The 16,549-nt window shown below is 36.3% G+C and overlaps 2 protein-coding genes across 2 annotated transcripts; both read right to left on the bottom strand.

The window, feature by feature from the left end:
* Window positions 1-1,649: 1,649 nt before the first annotated feature.
* Window positions 1,650-6,168, bottom strand: LOC126706656 (uncharacterized). Its single transcript, XM_050406191.1, has 3 exons — window positions 5,860-6,168; window positions 5,620-5,755; window positions 1,650-1,964 (listed from the first exon to the last, which is right to left on the bottom strand). Exons 1-2 carry the CDS (start codon window positions 6,019-6,021, stop codon window positions 5,621-5,623), a joined length of 297 nt encoding a protein of 98 aa, XP_050262148.1. The 5' UTR covers window positions 6,022-6,168; the 3' UTR covers window positions 1,650-1,964; window position 5,620.
* A 6,907-nt stretch (window positions 6,169-13,075) lies between these two features.
* Window positions 13,076-15,655, bottom strand: LOC126706762 (pentatricopeptide repeat-containing protein At4g31070, mitochondrial). Its single transcript, XM_050406307.1, has one exon. It carries the CDS (start codon window positions 15,600-15,602, stop codon window positions 13,710-13,712), a length of 1,893 nt encoding a protein of 630 aa, XP_050262264.1. The 5' UTR covers window positions 15,603-15,655; the 3' UTR covers window positions 13,076-13,709.
* Between the last annotated feature and the right edge of the window lie 894 nt (window positions 15,656-16,549).

Below are 16,549 nucleotides of genomic sequence, written 5' to 3'. Positions count from 1 at the left end.
CTTCATTTGTGGAACTCAATATAAGCTCGCTATAAGCTATTCTTGTATCTGACAATCATTGATGGACCTAAAAATATTTATGCTAAAATGCAAAACTCATCTTTTAAATTTTACTAGAATTTATTTTAGTTTTCTAACTTTTATTTCACTTATTTTAGTCATTTAAAGTATGTTTGATTGGGTGAATTTTAGGGAAGATGGAAAAAAAATGAAAGAAAATGGTTAGAAAATATTTTAGGTGGATGTTTGGTTGGAGAGGGGAGGCAAAAAAAAATGGTGGGGTTTGGATAATTTTACCCCGAACTTACCAAAATTTTTTCTCCCCAAAATGAGAAAAAAAAACTAGGTAAAAAGTGCTCATAACTTGAACGGACAAAAATACCCATATGCAAAGTGCATACGGTTTCGTCTTTGCCAGCTTGCATCTTTCTTTTTTTCTTTTTCTTTTATTTTTTTCCCTTTAATTTTTGTCTCTCTAACTCTATTTTATAATATTTGTCCCATTTTTTTCATCTTCTTTGGTTTTTGTCTTTTCCTATACTTCTCATTCGTTTTTTTTATTCATCATCTTTTTTTTGTTTCTCTGGTAAACTATTTGTGTCAGTTTCTTTTTTCTTTATTCTCTTTTTTGTCTTTTTTTTTTTTTTTTTTTTTTTGTCTTTTCTTATACTTCTCATTTTTTTTTTTCATCTTCCTTTGGCTTGTTCTCTTTATAAAAAAATAAAATAAAAATAAAATTTTATATCCATACATAATTTTTTTAATAAAAAAAGTATTACTTTTTGCTTTATTTAATAGGGATATAATTGTAAATTTATTCCAACTTCATTTCCCACCAAATAAATGAGATTTCCATCTCTTCACTTTTCTATCATCCCAACCAAACACAAATAAGAGAAAATTAAATCTCTTCTATCCTCCAATTTTTTTTATCAATTCCTCTTTTTTTATCCTCCTACTTTTTCACCTCTCCAACCAAATAAACCCTTAATTCTTAAGTTTATATTCAATTAAGATCTTTCCATCAACTTCTGTTAATTTTTTCTATAAAAAAAATCTAGAAAATATTTTTCAACCATTAATTGGATTTTTTTTAATTAAAAATATTTGGAAAAAAATTAAAATTTTGGACAATTAATCACAACATTTAACAAAAGTTGATGAAAAAACCTTAATCGAATAATAAACTTAAAACATAGAAGATTGAAATAAACAAAAGCAAAGTTAGAGAACTTCAATAAATTCTAGTGATACACAGAAGGCGATTTTGCATTTTAACCAAAATATTTATTAATTTAGATTGATGTTATTGGTTGATCATTTGTTGACGCAAAAGCATCCACGTTAGTAAACGCATCTTCACAGGTGCAGACATAGGCAGTTAGTCGGTCAGAAGACTCAGGAAAGTCTGTAGGCCATCTAATCAAAATTAGGACACAAATCCTCATGGAAAGGGACACTAATCTTACGTTTACAAAGATTTTGACGACTGAAGAAACTAGGGGAAAGACTGAAGGAAATCTTAACAAGTAGAAACTATTTTGTCCAGGTATATGGATTGGAAGTTCACATAATCTCCCCAACTTCCCATTCTGAGGGAATGTAGAGGTGTTGTCTTGTCCAGACGCAAAGAATTGAGACTTTACATATGGTGAAAGGAACCATAACCCCTTCAAATCCAAAAACTTAAATGATGAATGAAACAAGATCTAAGGATGTTAGTATGGATATCCTAATAAAAAACTACAATGCATTAAAAAAAAAGAATCATCCAAAGAGAATCTGGAGAGAGAATTCAGTGCACACTTTAGGCTATAAGTCCCCCTTAATCATGCTTCAGTCTATATGGTTGAAACACTCGATTACAAACAATAATTTTTTTAAAAGGCAAAAATCTTGATTTTCCACCAGCTTTTGTGCAGATGCTGCTAAGCAATTCTTGAAACCTGCTGTCTAGAATTCACCTGTGAAGAGTTAATAAAAAAAAAATCAGGAATACAACTAAAAAAGGGCCCCAATTCAGTCTCATAGGATTGAAGCAGTAGAGCTATGCTGAGGCTTATCTCATCCTCCATTACATTTTCTTGCAATTATATTAGATAGTTACCAAAAAACCACAACAGAGAACATTAATACTGTTAAAGCTTACATTTTCTTGCATTGGGTTGCAACTTACAAGAACTGCAAACCGCAAAAGTTTGAAGACTAAAAAAGGCAAAATAAAAAAATTAATGCTATGTGAAGCATTGAGCAGTGACATAGAGGTACTGCATTGTTTGAATCTTTTAATTTTTTGAGAGGAAAGATCGTTTGAATCTAGAATTGAGTTACCCTGGTGTTCAACTCTTAGGAAGTATAATCTCAATTTTGGAATAGTTTATCATTCCATTTTACCAAACAAATAGTCAAATTAGTTAATATATCAACCATACTTTGATAAGAAAAAGTCAACAGTCAAATTTAATAAGAAAAATCCATATTTTAACTAGAGATTTGGGTTTATTTTGTTAAAGCAATGACAAGTATCATTGGAAGAACTCGTTCATCTTCTTAAGGAATCATGGCTATGACAAATAATTCTTGCTACAAACAAAACTATGAGCTGAGGGCACATAAACACAGAAAATGCTACAGAAATATCAAAACAAATACCTAATTACTGCCAAAGCAACAAACAAGCATTACCCATTTTCCAGCTCAAGCATTACTAAGTCCTAACTACAAATATCTAGTTAGTGCCAAGGCTTCTGATGCTCCAAGCATTTCTAAACATAAAATTGGTAAAACCAACTTAGAATACTCAATAATTAAAAATTTCCGAAGGCTTAGATTTAAGAATAGTCCCAATACCTCAAAGGAAAATATCATAAAAATACAAAATTTTCTACATTTTGGTCACAAACTAACATGACTTCTGATTCATCATACAAGGTATATCACACATCACCACTTCTCCTGAATTTGGAGACAAAGTACTCAACCACTTGATACCACACTTGCCATCACTCTAAACAGCCACAAAAGTCTTGACAAAATTTTCGTGAAATTTGTAGTAGATAAAGCATTACTCTAACTTGGAACTTCATTTAGACTTTTCCAGCAATTAATCATCTTCAAGAAGTTCAAATTTAATTCATGGACTGAAGAAATAATGTTTAACCTCAAGTCACATCTATGAAGGAAATAAAAAGGTGCCAACCAATGTGGAAGCTAACAATTATAGCAAAACATAGTTTCAACTGTAGTAGATAGTAACAAGCAAATCTCTTCTCCTTAATTATCCACATATAACAAGAGCCCAAGAAGTTCAAGTTCCAAAACTCCTCTAGTAGAATGAAAGGACACAGGAACATGAGCATCTACTGGTTGAGGAAGGCATCATCCTAAGCTCTAGGAAACAAGCTCTTAAGAAACAAATATAAGTTCTTTTCCATTTCCAACTAAAAATAGAAAATCAATCCTTTTTCTTTTACCTTTTCTTCTATTTCTTATTAAGTAAAAGTGCTGACACCTATCATCTATGTTCATATTATGAAACTCATCATCTGTAATATTTAATGAATGATTTTCATATATTAAGTAGAATATTATATTCTTCAAAAGTGCAATGGTCATTTCTGCAAGCATGTCACTCTCCACTTCAGTGGAATACAATGTGAATCCACCTAAGCACAGATAATATCCCCTGGGTCAAAAATTGCTCTTGCAATTTGAATATGACACCTGTTCTACTATAATGCTGTTTTATGCTTAACAACTTGTTTGTTGCATATTTCAACTCCCATTAAGTAGAACATAGTTTTCATTGTTTCTTCCATAAAGACCTGATGCAAAACTACATAACAATTCAGTGAATAAGGTCACATTCAAAGTAGAACAAAATCCCTGCATCTCCAAGCATCTACAGTGGTTCTTGTACAAGTGTAATCATATATTTTCTGGAATGCACACTTCTCCCAAGCATCAAAAACATTCGACAGCCTTCAGCAACAAAAATGCAAGAGCGTTTGTGAGTATGTTGGAGAGAGAGAGAGGGGGAGGGGGGAGGGGGGTTAGTAAGGAAAGAACCTATGCCAACATTTACAAATATGTTGGTCAAGATGACTATTGAAATTTGGCACAAATCTATCAGAAAGTAGATGGTTAAAGATGTAGCACCACATCTGGAAGCCCCAAGTGAAGATTATGGGCACTATGCAGATTTAGAGGTTAAAGTACAACAAGAATTCTCTTTGGTTGAGGACAATGTGCTTGAGGTAGTAATTTAGGTTCCTTTGTTTATTAAATCTAAAAGGTAGTGATTTAGGTCTTAGCGGTAGTCAATTTGCATCCTCTAATAGTTAAATTTTCAAGATGGCATTAAGGATCTTTTCATAATTTGAAGGATTTTAGTCCATGCATCAGCTTCTAAAGTATCAATACGAATTGTGCCAGCTCAGAATACAACTAAGCTAGCATCAACTGAGGCCCAAGTACTAAACCTGATCAACTGACAACTTTGGCATTCTAGACTCACCAAACAAGACTCAGGCTAAGAGGTGTACAACCTTCTCAGCGATTATAAGAATATTTCAAGAATAACCTTTGGGAAATAAAATCATATTAATCAAGTTCAAAAGCAGATTGTCAAGTCTAAGAAAGCTCAACGATTAAAAGACCAATGCATAGTTTAGTTAGTATAACCAACATCAAATGGAAATGACAAGCTTAAACAATTAGGAAAAAAAAGTACCAACAGCTGCTAGACTCAGAGGAATTTATGACAGTAATGACATATTTCCAGGGGTTCAAGGGATAGCCTAGGCATTCTTTGTGGTACCCCATGTCTATGGTTTGAACCCCACCCTCTCCCTCTCCCACTATCTACCAATATATATATATATATATATATATATTCAAAGTAATGCCATATTTCCAACCTAAACTGTTAGAGAGATCGGTAAGCGATTGAATTGACCATTTCATATTAGCTTAATCTTTTGTGACCAAATTACCATATATAGTCCTCATAAAATAAATATAAGAACTACAAAATTCACGACATCTCATCATACTGAGTATAAAAGGTTTATAACATCAAAAACTCATGACCAATAACCAAATCAGTTCATACACCCATCTCAAAAGAATAAAAATCAAATTTTGACAGCACTGTCCCTAAACATGTTTTTTGCACAATGAAAGTCTGATAGAAAATGGCATTACAGGAAATCCCTGAAACCTCAAAACTTTTGGTCCCCTCTAGCTATACTCATTAAACAGAAAAACTCCAATGTATAAACAATTCATATACACCCATCTCAAAATTATGCTTAAAAGAAAAAATAAATATAAGAACTCAACAGATGGTCCCTAATCACATGTTAATCACTCAATGGAAGTCATAATGCTTACTAATTACTTCGCGATAATAATGAAAAAAAATTCAAAAAAATGGGAATAAGCCCACCTACTAATTATCTCTCCCAAACCCCACTTTTGCACTAGCTTTGTACACTGAGTAAGACCTTTTTTTTCGTACTTTTTTTTTAATAATGAAAATAAGCTACTAATTAAACAATGCATAACTAATAAAGACAAAAACAGAAACAATAAAACAGATAAATACATTGATCAAACCTTAGGTGGAAGAGGGTGTTTGAGTGGCGGTTTTGGAAGGCGGTGAAGGCGGTTGATAAATTCGAGCTTTCTTAAGGATTTCAGCAACAACCCAACGCTTATTCTTGCTCAGTGGCCTTGATGGGTCCAATCGAACCTGAAAATTTTGCTCATAATCTTATCAATCAACCAATCAATCAATAATTACTACTAATCAATCAATCAAAAAGTGTTTTTGAGTTTTGGTTGGGAAAAGCTTACGCGGTCGCCGATGTTGCACTGGTCGTGCTCGTCGTGGGCCATGAACTTCGAGGTGCGCTTGACGTAGCGATTGTAGAGCTTGTGGTGGAACAGTCTGTCCACTGCCACCACTACTGACTTCTGCATCTTGTTCGATACCACCATTCCCACCACTTGCTTCATCTTTCTCTAATTCTCTAGTTTTGTTTGTTTGGTTGCCGAGAAAACGAAAGAAAAGAAAAAGAAAAGAATATGTGAAATGAAATGAACTAATAAGTTCTTTTTGTGAGTTTTGACTGTCACAAGCACAACTTAAAAATCAGGGTTTTGGGTTTTGGCTGAGAACGAAGACGGATTTTTTTTTTTTTTTTTGGGTGCTCAATATCACTATAGGGTGTCTTTGGTAAATTCTACTTTTGGGTGGGTTCTAGTTAGATTAATTGATAGAGTCTCTCGTAGTTGTAATCTCTGTTTATACCAAAAACTGATTGATATCTTGATTTGATAATAAAGAGCAGTATTATCAAGAGATGACGCCATAAATTGAAACTCTTTCAAAAAAAATATTTCGTCTTTTGAATTATTGGGCAAAATTTGTAAAATATTATGGATAATTACATCCCTTCCTTATGGTTTGGAGAAACGATACTCTACCCAAGACTTAAAAGTGAAAAAACATTTTTTGCCTTTGATATTCATTTAACCAAATTTTGTAAAATTAAAATTAAAATTTTTTTGTATTAACATGTTCTTAACTTAATGGTAGTTTTCCAACATTAGCATTAATTTCAAATTAAAATCCATTTTTAAAATTTTTAATTCAAGTGTAAGTGTTATGGAGAGATTTGCCAATGTAAGTGTTTTGATACTTGATAAATTTTGTGTTTATTCTAAATTATCAATTCTGTTTTTACTAACCATGGTTAAACTTTTGTAAAGAGAATCTTAAAGAAATTTAGAATATTTTGTTATGAATATAAATAGAAGGGGGGGGCTTTAAACCTTTTTTCCCTTCAAGTTTGGGTGAAGTATCATTTTTCCAAACCTCAAGGGAGGGAAGTGTTATTACCTCATACTATTATTAAGGCAAAAATATAATTTCCACCCTATAACTTTGATCAATTTTCATTTTAGTCCAAAGTTTAAAAATTATCATTTTAGTTCATTAACTTTGATCAATTGTCATTTTTTGGTTTCTAAGTTTAAAAAATATCAGATTTTTTGTTTAAATAAATTAATAAAATAATCTAAAAAATTATTTTTTAATGTTAAATAATGTGAAATGATGTCATTTTAAGAGAGTTATCGAAAACTTTTTAGCGACAGTAAATGAAAAAGCTAAAAATGATTGTATTATCAAAGTTAATGGACTAAAAAAAACAATTTTTAAACTTTGTAGGTTAATATGATAATCGATCAAACTCATAGAGTGTAAAGTGTATTTTTTGCCTATTATTAGTAATTATTTAATTGGAAAACATTTGGAAATATAGCATTTTTTTCTAAGGTAATTAGGCATTGAAAACATGATTTTAAGTGCTGGATTCCCAAAGAACTTCAAAATAACACCAATTTAAATCATTAATATTAAAAAGAGATTATTTAGCATATTTTACCTAGTTTTTGCACAATCCGACACAAGCAAATCCAATTTAACATGGTCTTATATCATGATAATAAATAATTGATATAACATAAGTCATGATGAGGTGCAAATCGTCAGTCTTGTAGGTTCATCCAGATGGAGCCGTATCTTCGTCGGTGTCACTGTGAAACTGGTAAGGTAGCTCCCTTAAGGTGGACACCGGTGTGGTGCCTGCCACAACGTCTCCGATGCCAAAGTCAGTATAAGAGAACTTTGAGAAAATAACAGAGTATCAGAATAACTAGAAATGCTTTGAGGTGTGTCTGTGTACCTTGTGTTGGTGTTGTGAGGGCTTTATATATGCTCCCACAGCCTCTAGCCGTTGTGGTTGTTAATGTGGTTTTAATGTCTCTTTTGGTAACGTCTCATGCTTAGTAATGTGTGCCTTAATGAGGCATCCAACGGTCTGTACAGCTGGTCTTGTAACCGCTCAGGACATTATTGGCTGTATTGAATGGTTTTGTTACCTTCGTCAGTGATATGGACGTGGTTAGTTCGTCCCAGAGGACAGCCTCGTCAGTCTCGATGAGGTCGTCCAAGAAAGGTGAGTTCGTCAGTCTCATCAGATGGTGAGTTCGTCAGTCCCATCAAATGCCCCCCAGGTTCTGTGGTCGTCGTGACGTGTTATGACGACCACCAGAAGATGAAAGGTTTCCTGATCAGACATGGCTCTTAGAGGCAGAGAACTCAAAGTTGAAAAAAGACTTCATTATCGCCATGGATGAGGCCAACACACTAAAGGAGAAGATCAAGGTCATCGCTGTTAAGGCCGTTAAGACTTTTCAGCAGACTGAAGATCTATTACGATACCTCGTCAAGCACCCAACTGGAGCGAATCTGGGGAACCTTGATCTTGAGGACGTAGACAAAGAAATCTTGAGGACATCAGTAACTTACATCCGTCCAGGCGAAATCTTGTTACTTAGCCAGTTTTTTTTGTGACTTACACCCATTGAAGGGATCTTGTCATTTTTGGCTTCGTCAGTAACTTACATCCGTCTAGGCGGAATCTTGTTACTTAACCAGTTTTGTCTTCGTCAGTAACTTACATCCGTCCAGGCGGAATCTTGTTACTTAGCTAGTTTTGGCTTCGTCAGTAACTTACATCCGTCTAGGCGGAATCTTGTTACTTAGCCAGTTTTGGCTTTGTCAGTAACTTACATCCGTCCAGGCGGAATCTTGTTACTTAGCCAGTTTTGGCTTCGTCAGTAACTTACATCCGTCCAGGCGGAATCTTGTTACTTAGCCAGTTTTTGTTTTTTTAAGCTGCTCGGTTTGCTCGCGCTAAGTCATTGGCTGAATAGTTTTTTTATTGCTTTCAAAAATGAATACAACTGTCAGTTACATCTATTGATGGTACTTCTTCAAGTGCCCAATGTTCCCTGGTTGTGGTAGTTTTTGCCCGTCTATGGTCTCCAGGTGATAACTGCCTTGTCTGGAGTAATGGGCGACCCGGTAGGGTCCTTCCAAGGTTGGGTCGAGTTTCCCTTGGGCGGGGTCTTTTCCACATCCTTTATCGCAGCTAAAGCATATTCAGCGTTCATGTACTTCTGTGCCTTCAGGAGCATCTCTGCCATTGTCTTCGGTGGATTCTTCGCAAGTGAAGCCACGAGATCTCTGGATCTCAGTCCTGCTTTGAAGGTCATCAGTTGCACCTTGTCATCAGCTTCGTTCACCTCTAGAGTTTCCCGAGTAAAGCGTTTCACGTACGACCTTAGGGTTTCCTTCTCTCCCTGTCTAATGGTGAGTAAGTGGTCTGCCGGCCTCTTTGGACGCTGCCCCCCTATGAAATGATGCAAGAAGGCATTGCTCAATTGCTCAAAGTTGTCCACGGACGATGTCGGCAACTTTGTGAACCATTCCCTTGCAGCTCCTTTGAGAGTGGTGGGAAAAGAACGACACAATATCTCGTCGGGTGGCTGTTGAAGACCTAGCGTCGTCTTGAAGGTATTAAGGTGATCTTGAGGGTCTCTGAGTCCGTCGAACGACTTAAGCTGAGGTAAACGAAACTTTGACGGCACGTGGCATTGAAGTACCGCCACGGTGAAGGGTGAATCCGTGGCCCTTACCATTCTGTCTACGCTTCGGTCTGTCTTCTCCTTGATGGCGTTTCTCAGTTCGTCCATCTCCTTCCTCATCTCTCGAAGGAGGTTTGAATTCTGTTCGTCTGGAGTAATTGGTCTTTGATGAATGCTCCTCCTATGGCTATCCCCTTCTCCTTCCACGTTATCCTTGGATTGATTCTCCTCATGTTGAGCCTGCTGAACCTGTTGAAGCCGTAGCTTCATTTCCTGATTTTGTTTGGTGAGTTCTTCAATGGTGGCTGCAAGAGCTTGAACTTGCTGGGCCAAGACTGCCGAATCTGGATTGGGTTCCATCTGAACGTAGAAGTTGATGGAAACTACGTTTTCAAATATGAATCTGAAAATATTGTCCCCATAGATGGCGCCAAACTGATGAGGTACAAATCATCAGTCTTGTAGGTTCGTCCAGATGGAGCCGTATCTTCGTCGGTGTCACTGTGAAACTGGTAAGGTAGCTCCCTTAAGGTGGACACCGGTGTGGTGCCTGCCACAATGTCTCCGATGCCAAAGTCAGTATAAAAGAACTTTGAGGAAATAACAGAGTATCAGAATAACTAGAAATGCTTTGAGGTGTGTCTGTGTACCTTGTGTTGGTATTGTGAGGGCTTTATATATGCTCCCACAGCCTCTAGCCGTTGTGGTTGTTAATGTGGTTTTAATGTCTCTTTTGGTAACGTCTCATGCTTAGTAATGTGTGCCTTAATGAGGCATCCAACGGTCTGTACAGCTGGTCTTGTAACCGCTCAGGACATTATTGGCTGTATTGAATGGTTTTGTTACCTTCGTCAGTGATATGGACGTGGTTAGTTCGTCCCAGAGGACAGCCTCGTCAGTCTCGATGAGGTCGTCCAAGAAAGGTGAGTTCGTCAGTCTCATCAGATGGTGAGTTCGTCAGTCCCATCAAGTCATATATTACGTTGGGCATTGATCCTAACATATTCCTTATTATACATCATTTGTGCACATTCCCTATTTTACATTTAAATGCGTGAAATTATTGACGTTGTGTGTACAAAGTACACATTAACAAATGTATAAGAAAATTTTCCCTATTGGTTTAACAATTAACAATTAACAATCATACTTTGCCATCCAAACCAAGATAATAATTTGAACATACCTTCTTGGTAACCCAATGACAAAATTATCTTATGTCCCCAAACAAAACCAATCATAGTCTATTTATCAAAATACCAACGTTCATTAATTTGGACTGTTCGTACCAATTAGTTAATTAGTACAAACTTCCCCTTATTCCATCTTGATCTAATAGTGTATTTGAACTGAGGGGAAGTAGATGGAGGTAGTTTAATTCACTTTGTTTGGATTTTTTTTAGAAGGAAGGGGAAAAATGTTTGGGGAGATTTGGAGGAGGTAAGATAATCTTCCAAGCCCCTTATTTTGTGTTCTTCCAAAATAGGAGAATCCAGAGATAAGCAAGTTTCACTTACATGTATATTTTTAAAAAATATATCATTTTTCCTCTTATGATGTCAATTTATATTTATTTCATTAGATCAAACAAATGAGGGGTATGGGAGGAAAATCCACTGGGCAAAATGGGAGGTGTTATGCCAACCAAAGAGCGCTTTAAAGATCTTTGCAAATTTAATAAAGCTATGTTGGCTAAACAGTTGTGGAGGTTGCTGCATGATAGGGAATCTCTATTCTATAGGGTTTTCAAGGCGAAGTATTTTCCAAATAATTCTATATTTGAGGCAAAATCTTCTTCCGGCTCCTTCACTTGGAAGAGTATTCTGTGGTCCAGAGACTTAATTAAAAGGGGATCCTCTTAGAGAGTGGGCAATGGTCACTCTGTCCGAATCTATAAGGATGTATGGCTGCCAAGTCCTGATGGTAGAATTAAATCCCCAGTCTTTCATCTTGCTCCGGAGTCTACTGTGAAGTCCTTGATTGATCCAGATACAGGGTGGTGGAACATCAATCTTATTGATTGGTGTTTTCATCCACTTGATGCTAGACTTATCAAGTCTCTGCCTCTTAGTTTCACTCCCCAACCTGACACCTTGGTTTGGAAGTCTGAAAAATCTGGAAGTTATTCCGTTAAATCCGGATATAAATCTCTATGTGAGCTTCATAATAGGGACACGAATCATCCTTTTGTTTCAGACTCACAGAGGGGTTTTTGGAAATGTTTATGGAAGCTGAAGGTTCCGGGTAAGATCAAGCATTTTCTATGGAAGACTTGCACAAACTCGTTGCCTACCAAGGTTAATTTACGGAAGCGGAAAATTCTGGAGGAAGCAGAGTGCCCTCGCTGTGCTGGTGTTCCGGAGACTGTTGAACATGCTTTATGGAGTTGTCTGGGATTCAAATTTTGGATGGGTGGATAGAAGTGCAGCGGCCACTGATTCCTTCTCGGATGTTCTGCAAAATATCCGAGTCAAACCAGCTTCATTAACGTTATTTGCTGTAACTGCTTGGGCCATCTGGTCTCAGAGGAACAAGTCATGTCTCCATGACAACCCTCTGCCTCTCTGTAATGTTGCTAGTTTTGCCAAGACTTATCTCAATGAATTCAAAGACATGGTCAACCCCTCTATTCTCAGGAAACGGGTTATTCCTTGCAGGTGGTCTCCGCCGGCAGCCGGTTCGGTAAAGATAAACTATGACGGAGCAATGTTTGGGGAGTCTGACAGGGCGAGCTTAGGCGTGGTAATTCGATCTTGCGAGGGTCAGGTGGTGGTAGCTCTATCCGAGCAAATTGCAAAACCTCCAACAGTGGAGATCCTTGAACTCCTTGCAGCAAGGCGTGCGATATTTTTTTCTGCAGAATTGGGTCATACTCAGTGTGTCTGCGAAGGTGACTCTTAATCAGTGGTTAATGCTTTAAAGGGTTCCGGTATGGACCATTCTAGTGGGGGGCATCTCATCTTAGATATTCTTTCTCATTCAAACTCTTTTTAGAGTATTTCTTTCGCTCATGTAGGTCGGCAAGGCAATGCAATAGCGCATGCTTTAGCCCAACGAGCGAGATCCTCTCTTTCGTCTCAAATCTGGTTGGAGTGTGTTCCAACGGATATCATGTCTTTTGTGTTGGATGATTTTCCAAACTCTTGATTTTAATATAACAAGTAGTTTTCTTCTCAAAAAAAAAAAAAAAAAAAAAAACAAATGAGGGGTATAATTGTCAATTTATGTGATGTCTTATTATTTCCTCTTCACAATTTTAATATGACTAAATTACACTTTTCACCCTTTTCACCCTTAAAGTGTAGGGTTGTTTTCACTTTGGTCCATTAAGTTTGGGATTTTTCATTTTAGTCCACCAAGTTTGGTGGTTTTTTTTTTTTTTTTCCTTCAAAATTATCCTTTTGTCCATATTTGTAATTGAATTGGCCGTTAAGTGCCAACCAAACGACAACGTCATTTCTTATTTCTCTCTCTTAGTCTCTCTCTCTCTCTCGTCTTAACAGTTATTGAACACTACTTCAATTGCATTTCCATTAATTCCCAAAACTTATAAATATCTATACATAGTTCATAATTATGCGAGCCAAATAATCCATATAAAATTCATAATATGTACAGAATATCATGCATTGCCATCAGTAGTCTGGAATCGTTACAACAACAAACCAAGGCTTAGTCCCAAAACATTTGGGTCGACAAATCTATTCTTTTCATCATTCTATCCTATCCAAAGTCACTCCATCTTCACCTCTTTAATTGACATGTCATTTTTTACTACTATGCTATTGTAAATGAATACAAAATGCATTTGTTACACTTACAAATTTTCTCAAATACTTTAGACAACCATTACTTGTTTGCAGAAGTTCTGGCTTATTGACACTGCTAGAATTAGAAGAAGGGCAGCTATAGGTTAAACAGGTAGTACTGCGGAAGCTTTATCAGTGAATCGAGCATTTGAGCCATATATCTTTCTAATGTTGTTGCTCTTGTCATTGAGGCCATGGCTGGTATCACGGAACAAGTACTTCATCCATTTCTTTTTCTGGGCACATTATATAATCTTTTTCTGCCTTAACAAAACTGTATTGCACCTCAGTGAAAAATTTGGTGAAACCAAAATTGTATTTTACACAAATTTCAATGTAAAAATTTGACTGTGGGTGGATATGCTTGGCCTTCATTCTTCAACCCAAATGCTTGATAAATTACAGTTGCTGATTGTTTCTACTACTTGAGAAGCTCTTATACTCCAGCTCAATTCGGCTGAATGCATAACATTTCTTCAAGCCTTGTACCCTTGTGAGTCTCCTCACCTCTTCCACCCCAGGCCAATTACCAGCTTCAGCATAAACCATACTCAACATGGTATAATTGGCAGCGTTACGAGGTTCTGATTCGATAAGCCAAAGTGCTAACTTTTCAGCAATTTCCAATCTTCCATGAACCTTACAAGCAGATACCAAGGAGCTCCAAATTTTTGTACTAGGTTTCATGGGCATTGCTCTTACAACCTCACAAGCATTGTCAAGCTTCCCTGACCTTCCAAGGAGGTCGATAAAGCATGCATAATGTTCTACAGTTAAGGGAATTTTATCATCTTTCATTACACAATCAAAGATCTTTCGTCCCTCTTCGACAAGGCCAGTATGGTTGCAAGTGGATAATAGAGCGAGGAAAGTCATTGAATCTGGCTTCATCCCTTTGTCTTGCATCTCATGGAAGAGTTGCAAAGCTTCTTCACCACAACCATGAAGACCATAACCACTGATTAATGTGCTCCATGAAGTGCAATCTCTGGTTGGCATTTCTTTAAAAATTTGATGGGAAGCCATGAGACAGCCACACTTTGCATACATATTTATAAGTGCATTCCCAATGAAAATGTCAAAGTTCAAGCCAGATTTCAGGATATAGCCATGGACTCCAAATCCATGCTTTAGTGAAGATAAACTGGTGCAGACAGAAAGTATGGCCAATAGAGTTACAGAGTTAGGCTCAATTCCCTGCATCTGCATCTGGCTAAAAAGATTCATTGCTTTGCCGCTATTCCTACTTTGAGCGTAGCTCCCAATAATCAAACTCCACATCACAACATCTTTAATAATTGACTTCTCAAAAATGGTCTCAGCAGAATGCAAAGTTTCCTGGCATTTACAATACATATGTATGAGAGCAGCTGAAAAATGATGATCTGCATCAAATCCATGACGAAAAGCATACCCATGAATCTCTTTGCCATGCTCAATATAGCCCAATTCTGCAAAAGCTGGTAACACCGTAAGTAATGTTACTCGATTGGGTTTAACCCCGGAAACCTGCATTGCTTGAAAGCAATTGATTGCCATATCATAATTTTGATTAGCTGTGCAGCCAGAAATCATAGCAGTCCATGAAACTTCATTTTTATTTTCCATTCCTTCAAAGACACGTAAAGCTACCAATGAGTCATGACATCTCAAGTACAAATCAACCAAAGCCGTTGACAAAAACACCGACTCCTTGATTCCATCAACAATAACAAGCCCATGAATCTGTCTCCCTAGTCTAAACTCTCCTTTCCTTGCACAAGCTGACACTATGGCGGCAATTAACTCGGGCTTTGGTGCAAAACCACACAAATACATCTCCTTAAACATTTCTAAAGCGTTTACGCAATACCCATTTTGTAAATAGCAATTTATCATGGAATTCCATGAGATGGTGTCTCTATGAGGCATTGTATCAAACACTTGACGTGCAGCTTCAGCAATGGAAAATTTAGCATACATAGAAACGAGAGAATTGGATATAATTGCCTCTGAATCAGAGCCTGTCTTGAGGGCCATGCAGTGAAGCTGGAGTCCAAAATGGTAGGACTGAGCATGAGAGCATGCCTTGATGATGGAAGGAATAAAAATGGAGGTGGTTGCATGGAGACCCAATGGATGGAGCACTTCTTTGTAAAGTTCAAGTGTTTCGTTATAAAGTCCTTCGGAAACGTAGTCTCTAATTTTACAGTGAATGGCTGGAATTGATAGTGTGGGGTCTACAGTTGAAGAGAATCGTCTGATCAAAGGATGCATAATAGATGATCCAAATCTTGGCCATGTTGAAATCATGGGTATTGAAAGTAGGCAGGTCCCAAAGAGCACAACTGAAAAACTTTGCAACCTGCCTGTTAATTTTAAAATAAAGGGAAAATTTCATTTAAAAAAAAAAAAAAACCAAGAGTACCTATTTCATAGCAAATTTTTAAATTTGTAAATAATTTTCGGTTACTGTTCACACTAAAAAACACTATTCATATGCCTTGATGCATTGTTCATATCCCATGAATAATGCACCAGGCGTTGATCCAAAAAAAATAAAAAGACTGAAACTCAAAATGCAGGGCTATTAGACGCAATCCAAACGCTCACTTAGTGTGCGTTTGGGATAAACTGAATTTTTCAACTTATCTCCACTCTCGATTTATTTTTAGTACTATTCATGAGTTTCATTACACTTTTTGGTACTATTCATGGGTCTCACTGCACTATTCAACTAACTTTTACCTTTATTTACAATACTTTTAGCAAAAATTTTTCAGTTTCAGTTTAATAAACTATTCCCAGAGGACATTTATTGTGAAAGAGTGTTTTTTTTTTTTTTTTTTTTTCCTTCTTTTGGATATTTAATCAGTGTACCACCTAAGCAAAAATCATGTGCAAGTAATGTGTTATTAATTTCTGTCTAACTTAACAATGCAAAATGTAACAAATGTCATAGTTTAGAGTGCAAAGTGTGCATTTGAATAGTTTAAGGTATAAAGTGTATTTTGGTGTATAGTTTAGGGTAATAAAGTGTAATTTTTCCAAACTTATAAAACGGTTTCAATTTAAAGCTTTTATTCACCTCTGTTATTTATACTTATTTTGGATAGGAATGAAGTAGAGAAGATGGAAAAAGTATTGAAAAAACATTGTATTTCACCTAATTAGAAAATTTTAATTTTTTGGTAATCAATTTCTCACTCAAAACAAATCTTTGTCTGTCTGCCCTTTCACTTCATTGGTAGTCAAATTGA

The sequence above is a fragment of the Quercus robur genome, chromosome 11, assembly GCF_932294415.1.
Source record: "Quercus robur chromosome 11, dhQueRobu3.1, whole genome shotgun sequence".
Classification (NCBI taxonomy): Eukaryota; Viridiplantae; Streptophyta; class Magnoliopsida; order Fagales; family Fagaceae; genus Quercus; species Quercus robur.
The sequence above is the reverse complement of the archived record's forward strand: the minus strand, read 5'-3'. Positions and strand labels throughout refer to the sequence as shown.

Coding starts and splice junctions, on each gene's coding strand:
- LOC126706762 (XM_050406307.1), bottom strand. CDS start 15,602: ATGATTTCAACATGGCCAAGATTTGGATCATCTATTATGCATCCTTTG.
- LOC126706656 (XM_050406191.1), bottom strand. CDS start 6,021: ATGAAGCAAGTGGTGGGAATGGTGGTATCGAACAAGATGCAGAAGTCA. Junction 5,756..5,859: donor AGTGCAACATCGGCGACCGC/GTAAGCTTTTCC, acceptor CAAAATTTTCAG/GTTCGATTGGACCCATCAAG.